At 41.8% G+C, this 20,555-nt stretch overlaps 1 protein-coding gene across 1 annotated transcript in view; it reads right to left on the minus strand.

Annotated features, from left to right (window-relative positions):
- Positions 1–12,797: 12,797 nt before the first annotated feature.
- Positions 12,798–20,555, minus strand: part of Slco3a1 (solute carrier organic anion transporter family member 3A1) — a 306,863-nt gene continuing 299,105 nt past the window's right edge. The window contains exon 11 of the mRNA XM_004658168.2: positions 12,798–13,450. Coding sequence (XP_004658225.1) covers positions 13,368–13,450 — 83 coding nt within the window. The 3' untranslated portion in view covers positions 12,798–13,367. The remainder of the gene's footprint in view (positions 13,451–20,555) is intronic.

The raw sequence follows: 20,555 nt of genomic DNA on the forward strand, positions 1-20,555 counted from the left end.
AATAGAAGATACCGTCACACTAAACAACTTTGTCCTCATCAAGTGATGCTCTAAGACCATACTCTCACTAGACACAAGTGAACATCCAAGTATAAGTGACTTAAACTCTAATTAAAACTTTCTGTCCTCAATTACACAAGTTGCATTTTGATGCTCAAAAGCCACATGTGACTAGGGGCTACCTTTATGAACAAAGCATTTTTTCACCAAATTCTTACTGGTATGCTTTGTGACCTTTGTGAACACCTTTGCTGAAATGATGACCACTGACCACTTCCTCTTTCTTTCACACACATATCCACCAGCACAGGCTTTGCCCTTTCTGTCATCATTCTCTGAGCTGGCATTGTCCAGGATGTGGCTGTGCTTGATTAGTGGTGCTTGTTTGACTTTGCCTAGTTTCCAAGTTGCTTTCACCATCTTCACCATAATCGTTTCTGATTCTTCCCTAATGATAGTAAACAAGACAGTGTCACGAAAGCTCTGGATGGACAGCTAGCCATGTCTGATCCTCTAACCTCTGAGCCAAATGGCATAGTCATTGTGAAACTTGAATCACTTCATGACATGGGAAGCCTCTAAATAACAGAGCATCCTATGCCTATAGGGCCCATGGAAGGTAAACAACATAGATAATTATGTGAACAGTGTAAAAGGACCTTCCTAGAGCCTGGCCATCCAGCATTACTGAAATAGAATGCTTTCCATTAAGAGCTAAAGAGCTTTCTCCCCAGAACTTGTTTCCCATCACCACCAACTGTTAATCTTTACAGACTGACAAAGGGAGAGCACCACTCTCCAGCAAAGACAGAAGTCACAAGGATCTGGGCTTGGGCTCTAGCTCAGTCTACTCCTGGGAGGGACTTAGAACATTTTGGGGGTGAAAAATGAGACAGTTTTATCTGTGTTTTCAAATTGTCCATTGGGAAAATATGAAATATCTTGGACTAAAGCGGATGCATAATTGAACATCAATAAGTAGCAGTTGCTGTTTTTCTTTCTTTGCTGCCCTCTGAGATGACCTGCATTCTTAGGGCAGAGGCTCAAGGGAGGAAGAATAGCAGTGGATCCCTGAAATGCAGGTCACTTGCTCTTGCCATCTGGAATGATGAGAAAATGTCCTACTTATCTTGTGAACATTGTCTCAGCCTACAGGCTGCACCTCATTCACTTGATGTGTATGTGGCGATGTTTTCCAGATGGGCCTATGGCTTCCTGAGCCTCTGGAGAAATCCATGGAATATTATTTTTGGAGCTTTTTCAGAAACAAAAATCTTCCAGAAGACTTGTGAAAACAACAGGCTAGTGTAGTGCTTAATTTCTGATTGATAACTTGATAGGATTTATAATCACCATGGAAACCAATATCTGGTCATATCTGTATGAGATTTTCTAGATCAAGTGTGAGGACTCACCTTAACTATGGGAGGTGCCATATCATAGACTGGATTCCTTGACTTATGGAGAAAGCTAGCTGAGTATGAGCATTCAGCTGTCTACTTCCTTCTTATGGATGTGATACTGTGAGACCAGTTTCCTAATGCTGCCATGCTTTCCATGCTATAATGGTTTTCCCCTTGAAACTATAAACAAAACATGAGCTTTTTTTCCCTTAAAATGCTTCTGGTCAGGTATATTTTGTTCAAGCTATTAGAAATAATTAATTTAGTTAGTGTATAAGTACCCCACTACCACCTAACATTAGGTGTGGCCAATGTCTAGAGGGAACTGTGATGGTTAATCCTATTTGTCCGCTTGATTGGATTTGGAATTACTTAGACTGATCCTTGGGCATGTCTATGAAGAAGTTGTTACCCTAACTGTGGGCAGCAGCGTTGCATGGGCTGTGGTCTCAAGCTGAAGTTATTGCTCAGTCAGCATTCATTGTTCTCTCTCCTGATGGTGGAGGCAATGTGACTGCTAAGTGCCTCTACAGCTTCCCCACCATGATCCAAAGAACCCTTGCTGCAATAAGTTTCTATTGGCAAGAATTTTTCATAGCAACAATAAAAGTAAATAATATAACATGCAGCAGTTTCCAGACTGTTCTAGGTGCAGTAACACTAATCCCTGTAATGGTCTTAGTAGAGTCATGTGAGAGGCTGTGGACATGCCTCTTCTTGAAGAAGAGTAGCTCATTCTGTGGTTCATGGCTGATGGGTTCAGAGGTGATAGATAAATAATATAGGCCATATTTTTATTGTCCTGAGGGAACACAGATGTTGGAAAGAGATACATACCCAAGGACTGGTATAAGAGGTTAGACTCACACTATCACCCAGAGATGAATCCCAGCCCAAAGTTCAGGTTCTCCATGAACTATGGAGAATTTATAGCAGGCCTTGGGTTGTGGCTAGGGCTGATGTTGGGCTCTCAGCCAGAGGATGGATGCTGTGTTGATGGCAGATGCTGTGTTGGATGTATTATTTTGCTCCATTCTGGAGCACAGAACAGACTGGCAGAAAGTCTGAAACACTATTTGACTTCCTGTCATAGAAGTTACTGCCACTGGGCTCTACTATCCTTAGATGAACAAGTCACAGTTGTCTTCTGGAGAAGGGTGGGCTGAGATGTGATATAATATACACTATTTGTCCAGTTGTACAATATCTTATGTATCTTGGACACATCCAATCTAACTTACCTGATAATGAACCTAGATCAAAAGGGGAACTGGTTCCTGATTTCATTGCAAAATTATGAAAAGTATGTAGAAAGGGGACACATCTTGAAGAATATATCCCAAGATTTTAATTTAAATTCTACAGCGTACTAGTCAAGTAAGCTTATATAAGCAATCTAACCACTGTTTTGTGAGTTGTTCAAGAATCAAGAAAGATCATAGCACTATAGAAAAATGTTGGGAACTCAGAAGTCCTATCCAGACACAGGGTTCTCCTTATCTGCCTTGGGTTACTCACTCAAATTAGGCTAAAGGGAGATGAATAATAACAAGACATGTTCAGTTATCCCTCATATAATCTTAGCAGAAACATAGTCAATCATAGAAGATGTGTAGGGCTAGAATCATCTGGGTGTCAGAACCTCTTTTGGCCACATAATTTGCCTTTCTAAGCCTCTGGACAAGAGAATGAAATTAAATGTTCTTTTATATGGATAGTATTATATCTTAAGTACTTTCAGAGTTAGAGAATTAAACAAGACACAAAGACATTGTCTATAAAGAACAAGTCTTGGAGCTGGAACGATGGCTCAGTGGATAAAGGGCTTTCTGTGAAAGCATGAGGACTTGAGTTCAGCCAGGATTGGTGGTCCACACTCATAATCCTAGTGCTCAGAGATGAGACAGAGAATTCCTGGCATGAATGGCTAGCAATTCTAGCTGAATCAGTGTGCTCTAGGTTCAGTGAGAGACCCTGACTCAAAGAGTAAAGCAGAGAATGACTGAATGAAAGATACATCCAACATTGACCTTGGCCTTCACTTACATACATGCTAACCTACATACACACACACACACACACACACACACACACACACACGCACACACACACACATGCACAAGCATGCACGCATGCATGATATAAAAGAAAATATTTCAAAAAGGCAAAAACATGTGGACCAAAAACATGTGGACCAAGACATGATTAATATAGAGTTTAGGTGTTATGAGAGTAAAGGATTATGGGATCTTGTTGGAAATTTTCAGTCCTATAAATGGTCAGTGTGGGTTGGCCAGTGGACTTTGCATAGTGTAAACGCTCAGTTTTCTGGTTCATTAAGATTTCTCCAGCCTTGTTTCTTCTGCCTTTGGAGCCCCAGAGGAGAGTTTGAAAAGTATGATCATCTTGGGGATAATTGGGATGAGTTAGACATCACATGGGAACTATTATGTGAAAAGATATTGAGCCATTGGCAAAAAGTCAAGCTTAATGAGCTAAGCCTAGACAGCACCATTGTCCTCTACAATATAGTTATCTCTCCTTATCTGCACTTTCATTGCCTGTGGTTTCAGCTGCCTTCATTGAACCACAGTTCAAGAACATTAAATAGAAAACTCCAGAAGTGAATAATTCATAAGTTTTAAATTGTCCACTCTTCTGAGTAATGTGATAACTCATGAGTTTTAATCTTGCACTGCTCTGCCTGGGAGATAGCACATAATTTTGTCCAAGGTACCTATGCTGTGTATGCTACCTGCCCATCAGTCACTCAGTGCACAGGTAGATTATCAGATTGACCATCATAGCACTGCACTGCCTATGTTCAAACAACCTTTAGTTTGCTTAGTCATGGCCCCAAAAGCTCTAGGACAATGAAGCATTTTTATCTAAACAAACCATGGAGGGCTTGTCTTTTTTACTGGAGAGAAGTAATGAATCAAATCTGTTTCCAAAGTGGTTTTCTAAACTCATTGCCCCCAAATTTGAAATGCTTCCTTTTAACTATATAGTCTTAGTTTCACCTATCTGGGTGTCTGTTTATGGATGACTTCTTGAGCCTTTGATCTACTTATCTTGTCTGGTCCTGTGTAGATGTCACATCTTTTTAAATTAAAGAGCTTTATTAGCATGTTGATTTTTTAAATTTTATTTCAGAATCTCAGTGGCTGTGCCTGGTCACTTACTTATACTTGATTTTGGAAGCAACTTCTGAGTATCAATTAGAGACTTCTCTTGAGGTTTTCTTGGGCATGGTATTGAAATTATAGTTTCATTTGGGGAGAAATTAGAGTCTACTAATATTGAGTCATCCAACCTAGGAATATAATCATAGCCTTTAGTTTTCAAGTTATTACCTTTGTCTTAGAAAACAGTTTTATAGTTTTTAAAATAGATGTGCATTTCTTCTAGGTTTATCTACAGACATTTTTATAGGTTACATGGACTCTTGTGGATAGCACAGTGTCATTTTTGCAGTTATTGTTACTAAGGATAAAAACCTAAACTGAATTGGGCTGAGCATGGCTTTCATGTAGGCATGGCTTTTACTTTGTTTTCTTTAGAAATTTAAAAGCAATCTGCCCCTATTCATCTTGTGGCAGAAATATATCTACACTTACTATGCTCCAGGCAGAAGGATATGAAGGTTTGTGCAAATAAAGGCATGGCTGTGAATTTGAGCTTGCACTGGCAGAGAAGTGGGGAACATGACTAATTTATGCAGACAAACACTAATGGCCTAAAGACCAACATCTATTTTTATAAATAGATGATCTGTTCTATTACTTAATATGGTGGGGATATATGTGTCTTTAAAAATAGGGTCTTCTTATAAAGCTCAGGCTGAACTTGAGTTTTTGATTCACTCAGCCTCCCAAAAGTGATGAATTACAAAAGTCCCAATCCAAAAGGGTAACCATTTTCAAAGGGAGAAATACACACACAGACACACAGACACACAGACACACACACACACACACACACACACACACACACACACACACACGTCTTTCTGATTAAGTCTCTGTGTCAGAAAAGCCTTTGGAAATAGTGTTAAGGGCCTCTCAAAGAGTCGAGCAAGGCGGTGGTCTGGACGCATTACATAATGCATATTTGGTCTACTGGATTAGACCCTCAACTGAAAGCACTTGAAATTCTCAAAGCTAAGCATAGCATACATGCTAAGGGCATTTCATGTATGCTGTGATATTTAATGCATTCACATTTTACATTCTCCGGTGCTTTGGATGGATAGAAATGTCTTGTTTATGTGTAAGAAGGCAGACATGGTTCAAGGGCTCTCTTGGGCTAGGAGCCACTTAAGGTCTTCTCTGGCCGCCATCTTGAAACCAGTGGTTCTATTTTCCTTTGTTACAGGAGCAAATATAGAGTTACCAGCAAGGTTGTCTTTTCTCTTTGACATTTTTCCAGTGATCAAATAAAGTTTTGTGGCTTTCTTATCTCTACCTGACAGAAGTCTTCTGAGCACCTAAGAAGTATACCAGTGCAGATTGACACCAAAATTATAAATGAAGAACACAAATTCATGTTAATGAACAGATACCTATTATCTTGAGGTTTTAGAGTGATAAACAGTGGATACAGGCTGATAAATGAAATCTCAGAACTGTGTTCATAACTATAAGAATAATTAGAGTGTTGGAAGTCAAGAGAAGTATCTTTTGTTAGTCTGAGATCACAAATTTGAACACCACTAATCATTACTACTTTGTTGTGAATTCAATAACAGAATTTGCAATCTCAAATCTTAAAACTGACTTCAAATCTAATATGTATATGATTATTATATTCTTGGAGAATATAAGGGCAGATATTAAATTTGTGGAGTGTGTCCTTTTAAAAATCAAGTCCTCAAAGCCAGTGATACATAATCAAGATAAAATATCTGTCAGAAAATTTTAGTGCAAAATACTATTTTATTTACCTTGATAGAAATATCAGGGGGATTTGTGCCTGTGTGTTTGGGAACAGAACTGTCATAGCCATAGCTTCTCAAAGGTATGTGGTGTTTATAAGAGTTGAGTACATACTGATTTTGGGGAAGAATTAATACACAATTTGAATTCAGAGGACAAGCTCTAAAAATTATGATCCAGCTTGGAGAAGCATTTCCAAAATACCTTTGGGGAATAAATGTCTTTTATTAATCCAATCAGCCATTGGATGTCGTTCTTCCAATTTAATTATGTTTACCTGCCAATGGGTGACTCTGCTTCTTATGCATGTAATTTCAGTAGGTGCAAGTGGTAATGGAAAATAATTGTCCTCAGGGAGATAACTGCTATTACAATTATTTATCCATGCAAGTGAGCTATGTTAAAAAATTAACTCTGTCAGATGATCTGGAAATATGAGCAAGCATGTTTCCTACATTCAAGTGAAATATGAGGATTTTTTTTATTTTATAGATATTAAGTCAAGCATTAAGTGCCTTATATATGTTACCCTATCCCAGAAGAGCCACAGTGACCTTGACCTTATTGATGAGGAAACCATACTTATAGGGAAAGTAACTAGAGGAACCAGGATTGAAAGCCAAGGCCAAGAGGCTGGTGTAAAATGACCCCTCCTTCACAGTATACTAATGATGATAAAATGAGGCAACAGCTTTGTAAATAATTTATTTTGTGAGCAGGGGATACAGTAAAGTGTTTACTTTGCATGCATGAGGACCTGACTTCAATCTACAGAACCCACTTAATAATGTTAGGTTTAGTGGCACATGCTTGTAATCCCAGTGCTGGGAAGGCAGATAGGAGGATTCCTTGGGGTCTGCTGTCCAGCCAGTCCAGCCTTCTTGGGAGATCCAGGCCATTGAGAGAGATGTCTCAAATAAAAATTGCTGAATGGCTTTCCTAAAAAAGATTATCCTGATTTCCAAATGCACATGCAAGTGCTCATGCACATACATGAACACACATGTAAAATTGTTTTAAAAAATGTATTTTGGTGCTTAGTATATTTTTATTGTTACTGTCATCTTAAGGCATTTTACTTCTGCGGTCACTGCCCTACCTGCTTTCAGACACCCATTCCCATGGGAGGCAGAATATCATACCTGGTAAGGGAGTGAGAGATCTGTCCTATGTGCAGCCCACTTCCAGGAGAGTAACCTCCTGCTCTCATTGGTCTTTGGTATTCTCTCCTCTGAGTTCCCATCATTCTCACATCCATACCCATCACTGGCAGCAGTTGATGTATAGGTCTTGTAGGGTATCTTTTTCTTATGTGGGGGTTTGATTTTCTCAATCTAGACTGCAAGGCACAGGGTCTCTTTGCATCTCTCAGTAGGCCTCAGAGGATACAGAGCCCTGTGCCAGGCCCTGGATCAGTACTCTGTGGAAGTCAGAGAGCTATGCAGACACAACTGCCCAAAGGTTAAAGGAAGCCAAGTATTCAGGTGCATGTAATTGATTATGATGTAAACTTGGGAGACTTCCACAGAGGTAGTGGCATCTCTTGTTATTGTCATCTGTTGTCTGGCCTTCCTCTTCAGAAGACTTCAGTCTGATATGGTGGCGTGGCATGCTGGAGGACATATTCTGAGTTCTTCCCTTTTCATAAACACTGGCATTATCAATTCCTCCCACTCTCTGTCCTCCCCTTCTCTGAATACACAAAAACAGCTAAGAAGTGAGTGTAACGTGACTTTTTGAGGGGAAAGGAATGATATTCATGAAGAGGACCACTCTTGAGTTTCTCTCCACACACTTGAAGGAAAGGGCTCCCAGAGCATATTGCTTGCATACTGTGTGGCTATACAGACTAGGTACATGTCCCTTATCACTCAGGCTTGCTGACTTTTTTTTTTGTCACTATCTGAGTAAGATGGTGGGGTATGGGAAGACACTGGAGATGTGGGGCCATGGAGGAGAGAGGTCAGGGCAATTCTTGAAATGGCTTACTCACAAGTGCAAATGGCTCTACTCGGACCTCTTACCCAGAGTTCAGGCAATAGGAGAAGATGACGTTGGAACTGTAGGTTAGCACTGGATAACCCACTGTAGCAGCTCGCTGTGGGGAATGGAATGCATGGCTGGTCATTGAGAGACTGCTCACAAGAGAGTATCAGAACCAGGCAAGCTCCTTCTTTAGCTGCACCAAGTGGGGTTCACATGCCTCCACACCGGTGACAAGTGGAGATGGCAGCAAGCTTGGCCACTGGCTCTTCTGAGTGGCTGCCACACCTTTCACCTGGAGCCAAGTTTGGTGAGAGTAGAAGAGGGGATAGCAGGGAGCAAATCTTATTTACCTCCATTCCAGGACCCTGGAGTCACAGGCCCAGCCTACCATTGGTGGAGGGTGTGACTGGAACATGAGGCTGAAGTCCTCCAATGATTAGGACTGGACCCTAATAAGAGAGACAAACATTCTTTACTCTGTAAAAAATGGATGAAAATTTAAGAAGTGGAGATGACATTAAGACGACTAGCTCCCTGAGGAAAAGAAGATTTTCCTTTTGTGTGTGTGTGGAAGTTGCATGCTTGTCCATATGTCTGTGCGTGCATGTGTGTGCATGTGTGTGCAGGTGCATGTGGAGGCCAGATATTGAGGTCGAGTGCCTTTTTCAAAAGTTTTCACCTTTTTCATTGAGACAGTCTCTCCCTCACCCCAGAGCTCACCAATTCAAATTCAGCTTGTCTAGCTGGCCAACGATCCCCTTGAATCTGTTTGTCTTCCTAGCATGGGATTATAGGTACATACTTCATGCCTGGCAATTGCATAGGTTGTAGGGATACAAACTTCGGTCCATGCTTGCATGGCAAGTGCTTAATTCACTGAATCATCTCCCCAGCCCAAGAAAGAGGATTTCCAGAGGGCACATTCCAGAAAATGGTAAACAGGGATGATTTGTATTCATATGTTCAAGGACGAGACTTCTTAATATCAGTGCCCTGTGGGACTCAGAGGACTGGCAGGAGGCTGTACATGCCTGAAATTCTCACAGTGTGTCTTCCAGGTATGTCACCTTTCCGTTTCATGGTCCCAAGAAAACTAAGGTTCTGAGTGAGGTGATTTGCTAGCCTGTGAAGGCAAGTGAGCTCCTGATACCACTGCTCTTTCCACTGAGCTGCCACACTCTAGTGTGTCCTAGAGTGTCGGCCATATGCAGATGACTTTGCAGAGCTCTATCCATTCACCAATTCTTTAAATCTGACAAACATCCACTTAAAGTAACAACTGAAATTAACCATCTCCCTAAGGGTACATGTTCTCAGGGAACATCATGACATATGTGCAAAACCAAGTCAAAGTGAGGGTTTCCATATGTTCATTAAGCCTTCTTCACCTCACATTGGCCTATATTTGGTGCCATTTCTCCTCGGTAGCTGTCTGGGTGATTGTTTTTAAAAGATTGATTTACTAACATCTTCTGAGATAGTGCTTTTCAATTATATGGCCCTTTAAGAGTCATTCTGAGGCACAGCTATGATACAAATAAAATCTTATCTCCAACGTCCTATTTCATGGGAATTTCTCCTTCTATAGCTTTGCATTGTGTCTCATCATTTGCATGAAACTCAAAGAGGGACATAAATAATGTTGATTTTAGAATTACTAGCAGAAACTGATTTTCTTTGAGATACTCTTTTTTTTTTTTTTCCTTTTGGAACCATTTTGAACATTGATTTTTATGAGTACAGTTGGCTTAATGCAGAATAATTCCCTGAAGAACTTGAAGGGTGCTGTAGAGAGTGCAACCAGCATATGGGATTAAGAAAGGAGCTGGCTGCTAAACAGAGGGGAATGTAGCTGAGAGACAGAAGATTGCCATTCCCACTGCACTGGGAAGACCTTGCATTTGCACTTGAATGTTCTTAGTGACATGTAGCACAGAAAAGCTTCACAGGAAAATGCTGTCTCCCCAGAGGAGGTAAGGGACTTCTGCTACATCAAGTTCAGGGCTGGGGCTGGGCTGCGTTCTGCTGGCCATAGGGACTCATGCACTTGTCATGCAGTCTTTGTGCCAGTGGTCACTTTCTTATTTGACTCCTTCATTTTCACATGAGGAACAGAGAAGTGGGATTCCGGAAGATGTGGAATGACCTCCTTTGTGAATCCCATGAGTTCATAAATTTCACAGCTGGAAATATTCAGGAAGGTTAGAATACTTTTCCAAGTCTGTGGAAAACAAGCTGTCTGTCTTGTGTATTGACTGCAGGCTTCACTCATAACCATTACAGAAGTGCTTCTATTACAGGAGAGCCTTAGTCAAAAGAGAAAATGAACTCATAGAAAAAATAGATGCTTGGCTGGTTCTAGTAGGCACAGCCTGCTTTACTTGCCGTTTTTAGTGTATATGCTGTATACGGTTATACATGTGTGTGTGTACAGATGTGTGCACCCATGCAGGTGGAGGCCAGAGAAGAGCATTGGCTGTTCCCCTCAATCACTCTTCCACATGACTTTCCTGAGACAAACTCTCTCATTGAGATTAAAGTTCACTGTTTTTCAGTTAGGCTAACTGAGCAGTGAGCTCCAGCAATCCTCCTATCCCTACCTACCTCAGTGCTTGGGGTTTGCCTAGCTTTTCCACATAGGTGACATGGGACTTGACATTGAGCCCTTGGTCCTCAGAACTTGCTTTTAATAGGTCTTAAAAAAAATAAAGCTTCCATGTGTGATTCACACTTATACAGCGTTCAGATCTGAGTCAGGACGGATGACCGTGTCCTTGCTTCTAGCCCCTGGTCACCCATGCTAGCTGATAGGACATGGAGAGGAGATATTCTTTAGAATCTAATCCATACCAACTCCGCACACACACACCAAGTTAGTCAAATAACCTGTGTTTCTGGATATCTCATGGACTACTGGCTGTTGACTATTGAAGGATGAATTATTTCACTCCAAATAACAAAAAATGTTGTTAAGAGGTTGAGATGAAGTGGAGGGAAGGTGACTTTTCCCAAAGTTGACCATGTTTATGACAGAAAAAGTAGCAAGAATGGACTTTAGATAACAACACTTATGAGGGCTTTGGATGGAGCTCAGTGTACTAAGCCTTGGATTTGATACCCAGTACTGCCAGAGTAATACTGGGAACCAAGCACACTGATGTATTAAACAACAGAGCCCTTTTGCCTTCTGCCTCCACGGAACTCCAGTGCAGACTAAGCCCAGCGCCCTCCTGGGAGGAACCACTAACCACTTCTTTTTTCCAGCTGCTTCAGCATCTTTTCACGTCCGGACAAAGAATGTTGAAATTGCATTTTCTTGGGACTCTATGCCAGAGAGAATAAATCATGTTGTCTTCCAAAAAAAAAAAAAAAAAGTAAACAATCACACAAATAACAGGGCCAAGCTAAAAAGGAGCCCCCGAGGACCCAACAGGCTGGTAATCACATTTTAAAGAAGGTTGAGCTCACACTTCCCCTGACCTCCTTAAATTCCAGAGCAAAACAGACAAAGTAGCACTGAGGAAACATGAGGTTGCTCTGCTCTTCACGGAACAATGCTTTGACAAGCTTTGCTTTTTGCTGAGCTCAACTGCAAAGGATGGCCAAGCTGTATGTACAGGCGAAGATTCAAGCTGGATAGGAGTGTGAAGGAAGCAGTGAGTTACTGATTGCCATCAGAGAGGTGCAACATCCTAGGCACCGTCAGGGAAAGCACAGCCAAGATCTGCCAGCACCCTTCCCTGGAGCTCCGATATGATGAAAGAAGAGTGTAGAGAATTCTCAAAGGTGCATGCCAGCTGCATGATCAACCTGTCTTTGGGAGGTAGAAGTCCAGCGAGTGAACTAATAAGAAGGGGGAGGTGAAGCCAGCCGATCAGGAAGAGACCTGGCAAGGTACAGGAAGGCTGCTGAAGCGCTGTCTGTGGTGGGTCTGTGACCCAAGAGGAAGGAAGGCAAATACTGGAGTTGTGGCCAAGGAATAGGACTACAATCAAGGCTCTACAAGCTGCCAAATCTGAGGCTGGTTCACCACTGATTTATATATTGGGCATCCACTGGAATTATCAGAAGACTTGAGATGGAGTAGTTCCCTTTCCCCAGGGCTCATACTGTGGGAGATTCGGAAGAGGAGACACGATGGCCAGTGCAGGACCACTGACTGTATCCACAGGAGGTGCATGAATGAACTCATTTAAGTTTGAATCACAATTGCTCAGGGCAGATATTAATATTCCTTGCCATTTTGCACATGATGAAACTTGGGGCCAAAGAGGTCAGTGCTCTTGATCAACATCGCACTAGTAGCAAGATAAGGATTTGAACTCACATCTGTTTTGACTCCAAAGCCTGTGGTCTTTTGAACTTCTCAGAGTCCAACAGTGTGGAGCACATACAAAAGCCCCCTGTTGCTAGCATAGTTTTACCCAGAGACACAAAAAAAGATAAATAAGATTACAGCATGAGACAGAGAAAGAATTAAAATAGCGCTTTTAATATAATCTTCAGCAAATGTACAGTATGTACTTTAAATCATATATTTCTAAACTGCTCATCTGGAAAATATAAGCTGCAAAAATACAGACTACCGCACTCAAACTCTATTGAGTATGTGCTTTTTCTCCCCTTCTCTTCTGAGACTCGGGGTGATTTGTACCTTCTCTTATTAAAGTCCAACCTTAGCTGATTTCTTTGGAACCATTACAGTGCTCAGGGAAGCATACCCCAGGGGGGTTTTCTACAGTGTGTCCTGACTACATCCCCACCACAGAAGCCAGAAGAGGGATGGGCTGAAGGAAGGTTACACCCCAGGTCAGCATTTCTCTTTAGTGACCCAGGAAAAGTGCCTACTTTCAAGGACTACTGGAGGATTTAGGACCATACAACACCTCCATAGTCCTTGTCACAGGCCTATGTTTGGGGCCTCAAAGGACCACACATTGAATAATCCACATGGGGAACCCTGGGATTCTTGGGCATCGCAGGGCTAAATCAGGTCGCGAAGTCTGTGGGTGGTGGTGGGTTCGCCGGATGAGGGTATCCCTCAGCTTCGCACAAAGGAGTCCTCTGAAGGTGACTGTGACCCAGGACAGGTCTTCTCAGTCTCAATGTCTTGATACTCTGTGCCTAAAGGAGTGGGGGAGAAGAGCCAAGAGGAAAAAGAAATCGGTCTTTTCTGTGTTTCCTATCGTATTAGTCTTACACCACAGCCTGTGGCTTTCCAGTGAAGTGGACAAATGTAGGAAGTTAAAGCAATCAAGTTCTCAGTTTTTACTCCATGTATGTCACCCCCAAATGAGCAGGTTCTAAGCTCAAGGACCTCGATGAAGGCTGCATGTCTCTGAGAAGGCTATTTATGTGTCCATGCCAACAACCAATCATGTAATTATTTATCTTACAGAAGTCACCAGTAACAGATCTGTGTCCTAGGACTCCAAGTGTTGCTTTATGTCTCTATTAAAGAGGAAGCTGAGTGCCAGGGAAAGCCACTTGAATCACAATGGCATGCTTTCTCCTTAAGCATTCTGGGCTAGCTTATTGTTCATTCAGCCACAGACCATCACTGCATGCTGAGTGAAACAATCTCTTTATTGGAGAAATATTTGAAGCTCATGTCACACTTCCAGAAGTACTGCTGTAGTTTCGTTTAAAATGTATTGAAAATCCAACGTCTCCTTATGACAACCTGCAAGCCATACAGGTCTCATTGACTCTAACATGTAGCTCTCTTGATCAATTTTAGGTACAGGGGGACCACAGAAGACCCTTGACTTATTTGCCATCTTTACACTTTGACCTGGAGGGATAAAGATGGCAGTTTGGAAATGTCAGTTCTTAACTTGGAAGCTGAGACTTGACTTACAGAGGATGGTCAAGCCTGTATGTTCTGGGCAGCTTGGCATATCCTTTCTCGACTTTTCCAAGGCTCATGCTCTTGGGGTTCTGCTGGAAGCCTTTGGGGAGGGTTGCTGAAGAGGGTGAGACAAGAATGGGAGAGCTGGGATTGCTTCTATCCTAGCAGAACCAGTGAGATAGAGGGTGATGGCTGGCTGGGAAACTCCTGATGTGGCTAAGATGGAAAGAAGGCTTTTGAAGGTGTCCACTGCTTAATTAGTAAAGCAAAACAGTTTTTCTCAAAGGTCTGTAGGCAGAGGTCTCACCTCCAGGCCCATTTTGCTGGGAAACTATGGACTCACTCCTGGGAGGGACACCAATTGGTGGATGCTCTGGTGGCCGAGTTTATAGCCTCATTTTGGTGGTTGTGTGGGTGGGCTGGTGTGTGTGGATCACTGGTTCAGAACCTAGGCAGAGTTAGAACTGGCTCCTGGTTAACTTTCTAATTAGCTGATGAACTCAGAGAAACAAATTTGCTGAACTTTCACTTTTCTGATCTGAAAAATGGGGGAAAAAAATACTTACCTTGCAGGGCTGGTATGAGGAGACCAGGTAACGTACTGAAATCATGTATTCACAGAACCTGACATGTGACTAGAAGACTCTTAATTAACAAGAGCTTCCCAGCCCCCACCCCCCATCTTAAGGTGCTGGATTAACACATGAGTTATATTTTTAGTTGGGTTCTTCTTGTAATAAACTTGCCACATTGTTCAATTCTAGTTCATTTTCTGACCATATAGGATAAATCAGTCTTTCCAGACATTTATCTATGAACGTTACCTTCATTAAGTTAGCATGAACTTCAGAAACACATTAACAAAATGACCAAAAGATTCATTCACCTACAGAATGCAAAATCTCCATATAATCTGATACATTGTTTCATTTGATCATAGAAAAAAATAATAATCACTTCTACTTTCCAGGAAATACTCCAATTTATGATTGTCATGAACTCCTGTTTGTTGACTGGTCAGTAGCAAATGTCTGACACTCTGCTCTTACAAGCCTAGAATTGTGGAATAGAGGAAGATATACCCAACCAGTGAGCAGCTTTTGAGTGTTTGAAGACCCTGGGTCAGAGCTGAGCTTTTGATATGGATGCTATGGTACCAGGCATGAGGGGATGAGTGAGGTGACCCCCACAGTGCTGAGGAAAAGCATGAGGAGAGTTGCCAGAGCCTCTTTATGCATTTCAGAACGTTTTTTCTACTTCATATTACCGTCTCATTTTGGGTAGAACACCTCATAGGAATAGACCACTAGACTCAGAGCCTAAGAACACAGATAATATCCCCAGAATACAGCTGCCATTCAGGGGTCATGTGAGAACACAAAGACCCTCATTCCATTTGGACCAGAGACTTTCTGATGAAGCATTCTGTATAGGTGAGGAGGGGTATTCACATCTTATTTAGTAGAGAGGAAGTACTCTTAATGACTGAATGGACTTTGGACTCAAAGGCTTGAGTATGCATCTCAGCTGGGCTTGTGACATTGAGCCAGTTCTGGAAGGCTTCCAGTTCTCATGTTCCTCCCCTGTAAAATAAAACTGCTAGTAGTTCCTGCCTCACAAATTCACTGTAATCTGCTAAATCCAGCAGCTAGTTATGGGTAAGTAACTGATATGTTAGTTACTGTTATTATTAGCTATTAGTACTTATGATTATTCTACTAGACAGATAGATTAGCTTTGAAGTGCCAATGTTTTGTGTTTGTGGGGAGAAGTGAAAGGGTGTGAAGTTCTATGTGGTATATGGACTCACTCTTCTTTTCCTGTTTCCTTTATTTCTCCCTGAAGTGTCTGTTTCTATCATTTAAGTAAAAAAAAAAAAAAAAAAAAAAAAAAAAGATGATCACTCTAGTTGAAATGCCACATGTCAGAGCTGGAAGGACCATGGGTTATATAGCTCAAATTCTCTTATCATACCCAGATGAAAAATAAGGTTACCTTATATTCTGATAAAATATGGACATTTACCTACTTTTTGGAAATAAGTAAGATATATGAATTGGATTCTTGTGGTCAAAAATGTTAGAGTTAGTAGATACTTGCTCCACGACCTTCAGAGAAACAACAGTGAACGTCACAGCAGTTTTAGGTGCGAGAGGTACTCCATCTATGCTGACCTGTTAGTGATCCCCAAGCACACAGTGCTGCCTTAGGCCACCGTCTGTGATTAGGATGGAGATCAGTATACCATGGCTCTCCCCGAAGCCATTGACTGTCTTTGTAAATAAACCTTTATTGACAACACAGTCCACTAATTTTTTTTTCCCACATATTTGCTTAGGGCTGATCCTAGGTGGAAAAAGGCTACGTAGTTTTTGGCGTTTGATAGCCTAGAAGGTAACTAGCTCTACACAGGAACAATGTGTGGCTCTGCTCTGATGGACCTCTGGGGGTAGAGGGTGGTTCTCCTTTCTTCTCCTCACTGCCTCTCTGGTAGACACTCCTGGTTTGTGTGTGTTTCTGTGTGCATGCACACTTGCACGTGGGAGTATATGTACACATGTATGCATATATGTGTGGAGGTTAGAGGTTAGCAAGGGTGTCATTCTTGATCACTCCCCACCTTATTTATTGAGATAGGGTCTCATCTGAACCCAGGGCTCACTGATATGACTAGTGTCTAGCTAGCCAGATTGACTTGGGGATCTTGTCTGGTCTGTGCCTCCCAATAGCTGGGACTACAAGCAGACCACCAACACATGCACAGCATTTACATGGATGCTGGGGATCCAAACTCAAATCTTCAAGGTTTCATGGTAAGTGTTTTACTGACAGAGCTATTTCTCCACCTTCACCTGGTTCTTCAGTTTAGTTTCCAGACTATCTTCTCTCTGGAGTCTTGCTGCCATAAGACAAAACTTACCATGAGTCAGCTCTCATATCCTGACAGAACCTGGCTTGTAACATCATCTTGTTGATTGTGTCTGGTTCAGTCCACCTCACTGAGATTTGAGCTCTTGGAGGGCAGGGGCCATGGATTTTCACCCTGTACCTAGTCTAGAGGCTGGCATATTGCCAAGATATTAAGTAAAGGAATGGAGATATCATACTCAAGTGAAATAAAGCCTATAAAGAAAAATATGCTTTCATAGTAAGATGGTTCCTGAGATGTGTGAGCTCTTTTCCCTATTTCTGAAGCAAGGATGCCTGGGGTTCAGGGCCAGTTTTGCTTTTCTGAATTTCCTACTGTAGGTTTTATAAGTTGATCTTGTCACTATGAATAAGCACTCTTGTGTATCTGAGGTTCCTTACAGATGTGAGAAGGGGAGGGTAGTATGCATTCAGTATGGGTTCCATATCTTCCTCACATATGCCATCAGTGAGAGCTTTCCAATTTGCTCTTGAGCAGTAATATTACTCTAGAGGGGCTGACTTTAGGACAGGTGTCCTACAAAATTAGGTTCTTGTTCAGAGAGGTAGAGTGGTATAGAATTGAGTGAGGCAAAATGAAATGATGAGGAGAGAAGGGCTGAAGGTAGAAGGCTGTATCTGGATCCAAAACTAATTTCCTAAGCCAAATTTAATTTCACTAACAACCTCTATTTGAAACTTGGTGCTTCTTAGGTATTTGATTTGAATTCTAAGCTGAAGATTAAAGAGAGACAGATCAAGGTTGAAGGCCAGGAGAGCAATCAAGTTCCTACTTGCCAAACAGTTGGCTCTCCCAAGCCACCCAAACACTCAGTAAGAAGAGCAAAAGGCAGCAAATGCTTCCTCATGTTAGACTAACAACTAGCTTGAGGTTTCTCAACTCATTTAAACCAAACCAAGCAAACAATAGAATATAGTATGACTCTAATAAACAGGAAGAGTATCTTATTCTGTCTTTTTCCTCTGATCTTGCCTGTATGATCATCCAGTTGATTTCCACACATTAATGTTTACAGTTCAACAATGGTGAGTAATGTTTTCATGGCTCCTATGTAAAGCTTAAACATATGTCACAGCTAAAGACCTTGCTGGGTAGAGAGAGACCCACTTTTCCTGGGACCTGAAGTAGCATGTAGCAAGAAAGCCAGTCAGGCAGGCCCATGACTGGCCAACAACTGTTTCCTCACAGCATTTGTCTATGAGTTCACTTACATATTTGTACTTTATCTGCTCCCCAGTACCAGCAACCATGACGGAGTCTTTTACTGAGAAAATTCCTCAGGAGAAAAGTGGCTGCCATCCTCATAGCTGGCTGGGTGGCATTCGTATGGAACATCACTATAGGTTACCTCAAGCCTGCTGGTTTTCCATAAGAAGGGTTGGGAAATCACATCACATGAGAGGAAGCTTCAGGTTATTTGTGGATACAGCGAGGTAGAATTAGGGGATATGAATTCACAGATGCTATTTAACCCAACCTTTAAAGTTATCATTAGAAACAGTTATTCCATTGTGCGGTGAAGAGAAAGTGATTGTCATGGGAAGGCACACGCTCCTTCTTGCTTGGAAGACATTAACCCCGTCCAAGGGCTGCTTAGAAGCTCTTGGCTTCCTGCATTATTTTGCCTGTTAAGCACTAGCAGTAGGCTCCTTTGGGGGAGCTGTACAAGGAAGAGTCTCTTGCTCTTTTGTTGGCTGTAAGAAAAGTCGTCTGGGGCCATGTGAAGTGTCAACTCCTACCAAATCAGATATCCAGAGACACAGAGGCTCCTAAGAGCTCATCATCTAAGTAGATCTAAAACAAACCCAACACAGCTCAAGGAAATTCACGGAAGAGGGGGTGGAAAGATTGTTAGATAATTGTTAGACAAAGATTGGGACATTATGAACAGAGACATTGCCTCTTCCCCATAAATGATGGTACCCCACAATGCATGACCCACAATCCCCATGGGGATAACCGGCATCCCCGATGAGGAGGGTCCCTTTAGAGGAGAGGACAGGGATAAGGGTAAGGATGGTACCAGCATGTGCTGTTTATACACTGAGTATGTATATAACTAATAAAAAAAATTAAAAGAAAACCCACATAAAAACAAGTCCTCCAGGTACCCTCGTGTAAGAATTGTGTTCCCAAAGTATCAGAAACTTCAGGGACATCCTCAGGTAGACAGGAAGTGAGGACCAAAGGATTACATCTTCCCTGACAGGACACAAGCTTGACTAAAGGAGGAAAGACTGTTTCCTTTGTGCAGGGAGTAACGTTGGTGAAAAGTACAATACCCTTTATAGTTCTTTCCATAAGTTACAATTAGATGTCAAAAACTTGCAACAAAGAGAAACTCTTTAATCCTTGCTCACTACCAAATAAGATGGTGGAGGAGCTTGCTGCAGAAGACAGAGCTCTATCATCCACTTGACAGGTCTTCTCCACCTCTTACAGTCTTGCTTTCTGTAAGCCCAAGGGTGATCTTACAGGACAGCTTTCCATTCAAAATGCTCTTCAAAACCACACAACCAAGAGGCTGGATCTAGCCTTGAGCATACTGTGTTCATTATATGGCACAAAAGGAAAATTAAACTAGAGTGAGTTTTCTGTTCTATCAGATGTGAGAGAAAGGGAAAATTTTAAAAGGTGACACAATATACTTCAAAATCATTTTGCCTTAGGGTGATTTTTAAATTTACAAATAACTGTTGATAAAAGTGAGCTTTGGGGTTGAGTTCAATTATTGTCCTAACATATTCTCTTGTTCAATCCAAAATTTTAGGGGGGGATCCAAGATACAAAAAGAATTTTAAAACCATCTTTTTTGTTGTTGTTGTTCAAAAGACAAGTAGTTCCACGAAGCGCACTCTGCAGCCTGGGGCCTCAGTGCGCGTCAAGGACGCAGAGGTACAGAGAGGGTGTGAGAGAGGATGGGGACTTACCAGTACTGAGTTTTGAAACAAGACAACCAACCGAATATGGCAAAGCCTTCAAAACAGCAAAGCATCCACATCTTATGAACTGGTTGGAGAACTATCCTTCCTATTGCTGATAAACACACCATTTCCATGAACAAGCTCAGACAAACACTAGGCGATGAATGGCCTGTTTCAGAGGCACCCCAGCAATACCCTCTCTTTCAGTTTTCCTCACTTGATGCTTTTTCTATGAAGTTTGGGATATCACTCAAACATCCTGGTTTCCAATGTTTGTTACAAATTTGATGCTACATTCCTCTTTTCTCAACTTTTTCTTGCCTGATTCTTTCATTGTCTTGGGAGTAAACTGCAGGCAGGTTTTTGAGGCGAGAAGAAACAAAAACAAAAGCATCCCCAAACAACCTTGTGTCTTTTCCAGGGCCATGAGTGTGGCATGAGGAAGGTCAGTGGAGAACCGTGGCAGGTAAGCGTGCTGGCCGAGCCCTCTGCCGTGCACTGTGCATGCTCCCCCATGCCCTTACG

Source organism: Jaculus jaculus, chromosome 3, assembly GCF_020740685.1.
Source record: "Jaculus jaculus isolate mJacJac1 chromosome 3, mJacJac1.mat.Y.cur, whole genome shotgun sequence".
Classification (NCBI taxonomy): Eukaryota; Metazoa; Chordata; class Mammalia; order Rodentia; family Dipodidae; genus Jaculus; species Jaculus jaculus.